Source organism: Budorcas taxicolor, chromosome 11 (assembly GCF_023091745.1).
Source record: "Budorcas taxicolor isolate Tak-1 chromosome 11, Takin1.1, whole genome shotgun sequence".
Taxonomy (NCBI): Eukaryota; Metazoa; Chordata; class Mammalia; order Artiodactyla; family Bovidae; genus Budorcas; species Budorcas taxicolor.
Window position 1 is genome coordinate 163705664 of NC_068920.1, and position 7189 is coordinate 163712852.

The window sequence follows — 7189 nt, forward strand, 5'->3', positions numbered from 1 at the left end:
GACGACAGGGCGACAGGAAGCTCCCAGGACGGGAGAGAGCCCACAGCTCTCCCCGGCCCCTGCCCGCCCCCCTGGCAGAGGGGTCTCCAGGGCTCCCCGGGAGGGTCCCAGGGCTGTGGATCACTGTCCTCTGAGACAGGCACCCACAGTGTATTTGGGGACCTGCGAACATTCAGGGGTTCCCAGGAACACCAGGGGGATGGGACACGGCCAACGTCAGGCTGGCCGCACCAAGTGTGACAGGCTTGGCATCAGTGAGGAGCCGTGCCACGAAGGCAAAGGGGGGGCGGGGCCCTCAGGTTACAGCTGCACCAATTCCTCATCCTCATGCCACCCAGGGCGTCCAGTCACGAGGAGGCCCATTTTACAGATGGGGCCACTGACGCTCAGCGTGGCGACTTGCACGTGTGGGGTCAGAGCCAGGCCCGTGGGCCACCACAAGCCAGTCTCCCGCAGCCTGATGTGGGCCCGGGGGCCAGCTACTCACCTGGATCCCCTCAATGCGCTCGGTGACGACGTAAGCGTGGCGCATGGCCACCAGCGGGACCTTGACACCAGCCATCCGGCCCACAGCGCGTGCCCACACCCCTGCGGGCAGAGCACAGGCGGCTGAGCCCTGCCGGCATCTGGCAGGGGCCGCCAGCCAGGTGGGCACTGGGCGCCCCCACCCCTAAGCAAGGCCAGCTTTGGGAACAGTCAGGGTGGCCACTCGGGAGGCAGGAGAAACGCCTTCCCACCTGCACAATTGACCACACAGGGGGTCTGGATGGAACCGTGTTCTGTCTCCACAGCTGCGACCCGCCGCACCCCAAAATCATCCGTCCGCACACGGATCCCGGTCACTGGGCAGTTCTCGATGACCTGGGAGTGAGAGGAGCTGCTTTCCAAGCCACGCCAGCTCTCGGAGGGCTGGCCGCCCACCCAGCCCGGTCAGGACCCGGGACCCCTGCTTCTGCTCAGGCAGGCTTCATGCAGCCCCATCGGGGACATGGGGCTGACCACAGGGCGGGAACCGGCTCCGTGCTCCTTGACTTGGAGAACCTGTCCCCTAAACAGAGACTTTAAAGAGAAAAAGGAGGGTTCAAGGGACCGGCAGATGCTGCGGTTCAAAGGTCGCGTGAAGTTCAGTTCAGCTTGGTTTACTTCTTCAGAGAAAAATACTCGCAGTAACACTAAAGTGTCAACACTGGGGGCCTCTGGGCAACTCTTTTCTTTCTTCAACTTTTTCCATGTCTTCTTCCTTGCTTATTTGTCTTTTCTAATTTTTCCTACAACTACGTGTGGAATCAAGTCAAAAGGAGAAGAGATTTGGGGCAGGTTCGCTGTCCCAGCAGGGTGGGGCCTCTGCGGAGAGCGGACATCATGGACTGACCGGAGCGGCCGGCCAGCCTGGGCAGGAGCGGGTCAGGGGCTCGGGTCCCTGCTGGCCCGTGGTCTCAGCGCAGAGGGAGCTCGTGTTCCTGGGCAGGAGGGCCAGGCTCAGAGCGGGGGGCCCAGGGCCAGGAGACGGTCGTACCTGCGCCCCCCGCGCGGTGGCGGCCCGGGCGAGGCTGGTGCAGGTGCCAGCGGGGTCCATGGTACCGTCGTGCGGCACGTACAGGGTCCCGTAGAGGTCCTCCACGTTCATCAGCGGATACAAAGCCTTGGTTTCCGCAGGGCTCAGCACGTGGGACTCGATGCCATAGACCTTGCCCAACTAGGGGGACGCAGAGGAAAGTGAGCCTGGGGATGGGGCAGATCCTTCCAGCCACTCGCCTCCCTGTCTGGGCCTCCAAAGGTCAGTTTTGACCCTGGCACCCCCAGGAACTGTGAGCCATGCCTGGGGAAGCTCCTGTCCCCTGGGCCAGCTCCGAGGAAGAGTGAGGAACCTGTGCAGTGCTCAGAAGCAGTCTCTGGGGCCCGGGCACATAAGGACTTACTATGTAAAATAAATAAAATAATCCCCACAGGTCTGATATCTGGGGCTTGAACCAGGTGTGTCGGGCAGACCGGCTCCCCAGAGACCAGAGGGTCCTCTGTCCCAGGATCCAACTGCGTGAAAGACCACACCCCTGACGCATTTCATTGGTCAACGGACAGCCAATCAAGTGTCCGCAGGCATCCGCCCATCAGGACCTGCCCAACCAGAGATGTGCTCAGTGGCTAAGTCGTGTCCAACTTCATGCACTGTTGCCCACCAGACTCAGACTTTGTCCATGGGATTTCCTAGGCAAGAATGCTGGAGTGGGTGGCCATTTCCTTCTCCAGCCCCACTAGAGATGAGCTGAGCCAATCAGATTCCCTCTCGGAGCATCCTGACTGAGAGGTGGCAGAGACCTCGCTCTGAACTTGAGCTGAAACCCCCCAAGGTGACCCGTCCCAGCTGATGAGTGAGTAGCGTGGGGAAGAGGTGGTGGGAGGAGGCAGAACGAGACCGCCTCCTGACCCCAGAGATCCCCCGCCCTGCTGTGAGGAAGCCAGCTGCCGCTGCTTCCGCCGGGGCACTCAGAGGAACACGGCGTCCCCGCGACAGTGCGCCTCCGCTTCCCACGCAGCCGGTTCTGCTTGCTAGTATACAGTTGGTGCTCGATAACCGACGCATCGCTGGGGAAACCCGTCCCTTCCATGCCCTGGAGTGTGGGGGCCAGCCCTGGCTGCTCTGGGTGAAGGGCCAACACTCCACCCCAACAGCGGGCCTTCCACGGAGTAAGGCTTCCTCTGCCGTCTCCCTGACAACGGTGTTCCCTAAGCATCTCCGGCAGAGCTGGGGGAAGAGCGGTCCCTGCCGCCCGGGTTGTGCGGGTTCATCCTTCAGCCTGACCCCCGGGAGCACCGCGCGTGGTGGCAACCCCCATCCACTGGGCCTCTTCTGCCTCTGAGGCTCAGCAGAACCGTGCTCCTCGACACGATCCCATTTCAAAGGTGAGAATGCCGAGGCTCGGAGGCAAAGCCGCCTGTCGCAGGGGGCCCAGCCCAGCCCAGGCAGCACGAGGCTCGAGCCGCATCCGCCGGGGCTCCTCCCTTGCACTACGCTGCCCACCCCCGCCCGCGGGGGTGCACCCACCGACATGAGCCTCTTGTACTCATCCAGACGCTGCCGGCTGGACGCGATGAACAGGCCACCGTTCTGGATCCAGCCCGTGTGCAGCCCCGTCTCCTCCTCCAGATCACGGCTCACCACTTGCCTCGTGTGTGCCAGGAGCTCCACCTCCACGTCACTGGGCCGCAGCTGCCACAGCAGGCCTGGCGGGAGCGGGTGGGTGGGGGCGCCGTCAGCCCCTGAGGGGCTGCACCCCCTTCCCCAAGCAGGCCAGGGCTCCCAAATATCAGGCTGCGGGGCTGAAGCATCCCTGCAGGCCATGGAGACGGCCCTGAGAGGCCGATGAGCAGGAAACGACAGGGGCAACGCTGAGTCCCAGGACTCGGCTCTTGGGCAGCTCAAAGACAACACCAAAGGCCCCCTTTATTGGGCACCTGCTGTGGGCAGAGCTGAGCACGGGGCAACGGCGGCCCGGGGAGGCAGGTGGGACTGTTGCACGGTGAAATTAAGGGGCATCAAACGGCTCTGTGCCCAGGATCTCAGGGCAGGTGGTGAGGGGGTCCCGGGACCAACTGAAGTTCCCCCACAGAGTGGACCCCTTCTGACCGGGGCCTGGGGAGCGGCCGGCCCAGGGAGAAGTGACGGTGGGGAGACAGTGCCCTCTGAACCTCTCCCCAGCTCCACGTTTGGCGCCGTCATGCTTGTATCGGCCAAAGTGGGAGTGACTGCCCCACAGATGCTGCCAATCTTAACGCAGGGTTAAGGCAGAAGGTTGGCTGCCCTGGGGACATGCACACCGGTCAGGTGCTGAGGATCGCGGTGCCCGCTAGGACGCCTCTCTGCCTTATCTCCCTCCCCCATCCATCCTCTGCACCCCGTGGATGCCCCTCATCCCGGGGGCTCCATCCGGAGAAAGGGCTTGTACTCTGAGCAGACAGCTGCCTGGGCCCCCAGTTCTGGTCTCAGCTCTGCCCCCCAACCCCGTGCAGGCCCCACAGCATCCGCTCCCTCCTTCCCACCACAGCTCTGCCGAGACTCAGGGACACGCAGGGCCACCTTCGGACCGAGCCCGCCTTTGCCCTCCATGGCCTTCCCTCCAGCTCAGCGGCCTCCTACTGGTCAGCCCAGGGCTGGCCCCTCAGTGGGTCCAGTCCCTCCCGCCCCCGCCTGCACCCCAACCCCTACCCGCCGTGTGCCAGGTGGTCCCGGAGGTCAGCCGCTCCCGCTCCAGCAGCACGGCCCCACTCACGCCCAGCTTGGCCAGGTGGTAAAGGGTCTGGCAGCCCAGGCTGCCCCCGCCGATGACCACCACGCTGGCTGTGCCAGGCAGGGGCTGGCTTGGGCCCCGGGCCGCCGCCGAGGCGTCCTGTGCCTCTTTCAGGGTTCGCTGGTATGGCACGCTCTTCTCAGAGGTGGGGCCAGCCCCGCTCACCAGGGGTCTCAGCCCCCGGCCCAGGGCAGGGCTCCGGCGAGGACAGATGGCCGCCATGCCACGCAGGGCTCGGCTCAGCGAGGCCATGGGGAGTCAGCTTCAGCAGCGCAGGGAGCTGGGGAGAGAGCCGGGGCTGCCTGGATGCGGAGGGGAGCAGTGGGCCCTGGGCCCCCCACGCTGCGATCCTCCAGCTTCCCTCCTGCCGCCCACCCACGGCATACGTGCACCCTGCATCTGTCCGGCCCAAGGGTACAGGGGTCTGTATGCTTCAGGTTCCGGCTGGGCCCAGGGAAGACCACGGTGGGGGAGAAGGGGGCGGTGTTCATGCTGAGACAGGACCACGGTGGGGTGGCAGGGGTCACAAGGCCGGGACCCCAACCCTCCAGCCTACATTCAACATGCCCTCCGGGGGAAGTCCCGTCTCAACCCCACACAGAAGTTATTTCTGCCAGGTTGGCCCCCACAGCCCTTTCGGGACCCATGGCAGGTGAGGAAGGCAGTGGGGTCCGGCCTCTGGCTCCCTTGGGCCGTCTTGAATCTGGAGTGTGGGTAGCTCTTCTGTGACCTCGCAGTAGCCTGCAGGGCTCACCTTGCCTCCCTCCTCCTTTAGGAAGCCCTCCCAGCCCTCCTCAGCCAGAAGACTCTCACAGTTATAAGAAGACAGTGACTGGGAGCCCACCTTCTAAGGAGAGGAGGTGCAGGCGAGGTCTCCCTGGGGGAGGGTCCCGGGGGCGACAGGACGGCTCTGAGGGGCCCCGGGCCCACTTGTGGGTCAGCAGGAGAGGTAAGAGGGATGTGGCTGAGACTGCGGTCGTGGGGGGCGGGTCTTGCACCTGCATTAATAACCGTGATGGCGTCCATCAGCCGATCAGTCAATGAAGCCCACTTGCATTTTCGAGCGTGCACTGCACGGCAAGCTGGGAACACACGTTCTCTCTGCCCTAAAATCAAGACGACTGTCGTCCCCGTTCCACTGGGGGGGGGACTGAGGCCTAAGGTGACCAAGGCCGCAGGGCCACCGTGTGACTGCACCTGCTGGCTGTCCTGCCCCCTGCGGAGCTCTCGGGGCTGGTGTGAGGGGGGCAGAGGCTGGGGGTGCCCACTGCCACCTCCTTTCCCTCCCTCCCCTCCACCCCCGCAGGCACCGGGGCCCCCGGGGGTCAGGGCTGTCCCGCCCCCGCCACAGTGACGCCCGCTCTTCCGGGGGCTGTGGTCAGCAGGAAGAGCAGGGAGGGGTGATGGCAGAGGCTCCGGGGTTTGGAGAGGTTGGAGGGCAGGGCAGGGCACCCCAGTCCCTCTGCCCGCGCCGCCTACCTGCTCCCAGGCACAGAGAGGGACTCCTGGCACGTGTCTGCACTTCCCTGTGGCCTTGGGATTACCTTACTCTGCCAGGAGCCTCCAGCAGTGGTTCCTGCTTGTGGAAACTCGGCATCACGTGGGTGCCCAGGACACCTTCCCAAGGCCGGGCACCCACCACCCCCCTCCCACCAACCCAGGCCACGCGGCACTGCCCAGCACCCACCTGCCCGGCCCCCGGCCTGGCCTCCTCCCTCCCTCCTGCTGCACCATGGCCACGGCTTTTGGCCCGGGAAGCTGCCAAGTGCCCCTTCCCCGCCCGCAGCCAGCCCCGCTCTCCACCTGGGCGGGCCCGGCCCCCGCCCCCAGGGATGGCCCCGTGCCCTCCGGCCAGGGCAGCTGCTTCACCATTGACCCGCTCTCCTGCCCTCTCCAGCTCTCTCCCAGCTGAGCCTGGCCATCATCGCCGGGGCTGGTGGTCAGACAGAGGGGGTGGAGCCCCAGGGACACCCTCCTCGAAGGCAGCCAGAGGAGGGGTGGTGAGGGAGGCACCAGACCCAGCTTCTGCCAGGAGAAGGCGGGCTGTGAGGGTGCCGAGGCCCCTGCCTCCCAGATCCCGTGGTTGTGCCCGCCCAGCCCGAGGGTCCCTGCAGCCAGAGGAATAGGAGTCCCGGCCAGCTCCAGGCCTGTCCCACCCCGCTGCCAGGGGGGAGGGACCGGGGCCTGCTCGCCCAAGGGGTGTACCTCCGGCCGGCTGCAGAGCTCCGAGGCCCCTTGGGGCCTGCCAGTGCCCGGCTCAGCGGCTCCAGTGGTGCCGTCACCTCCTTCCTTCCCAGCAGCAGCCAAACAGGAACCGGGGCGGCCCCTGCCCCTGCTCCTACCCTGGCCCCAGAGGCCCTCTGCCAGCCCCCCGGCCCGCCCACCGTGGGGGCAGGACGCACCGCCCACCGCCTGCCGTCCTGGAGGCCAGCTGGCTGGGCAGCTGCGGGGCAGGCCGTGCCGAGCGCAGCAGAGCAGAGCTGCGAACCCTGAGGCCCTGCTAAGCCTGCACGTGGGGCAGGTGACCTCAGCTCCTCATCCCTAAAACAGAGGTCACGGGGTTCTGCAGGTGAGCCCATGCACCCCCGTCTGCCCACGCCCGCCACCAGGCTTCCCGCACCAGAAAGGGCGGGAGGCGCTGGGTCAACAGCAGCCTTGGGCCGGCCGGCGCTCCTTGGGCGGGAGATTCAGGGCCTTAGCACGGACCTGCCTATCCAGCCTCAGGTGCTCACCCCCAGGGGAGGGGTGCTCCCTGCCCTTGGAGGCAGGAAGTCTGGGTTGCCCCCCACCCCACTCCTGGCCACTTGACAGTGCCCATCTGCATTCTGCCCTTCGGAGTTCCCAGATGCCTCTGCTGCTGGGCGAGCCACCCCTGAGCCTCTGCTTTCCCACTGCACAGCGAT

General features: G+C 65.9%; 1 protein-coding gene across 1 annotated transcript in view; it reads right to left on the reverse strand.

Moving 5' to 3' along the window:
• The window catches only part of SARDH (sarcosine dehydrogenase), a 56622-nt gene extending 52078 nt beyond the window's left edge, over positions 1 to 4544 (reverse strand). Inside the window, exons 1-5 of the mRNA XM_052648744.1 lie at positions 4205 to 4544; positions 3044 to 3222; positions 1517 to 1696; positions 738 to 861; positions 488 to 588 (exon numbers count right to left, since the gene is read on the reverse strand). Of these exons, the coding sequence (XP_052504704.1) occupies positions 488 to 588; positions 738 to 861; positions 1517 to 1696; positions 3044 to 3222; positions 4205 to 4538 (918 nt within the window). The 5' untranslated portion in view covers positions 4539 to 4544. The remainder of the gene's footprint in view (positions 1 to 487; positions 589 to 737; positions 862 to 1516; positions 1697 to 3043; positions 3223 to 4204) is intronic.
• Positions 4545 to 7189: the final 2645 nt, after the last annotated feature.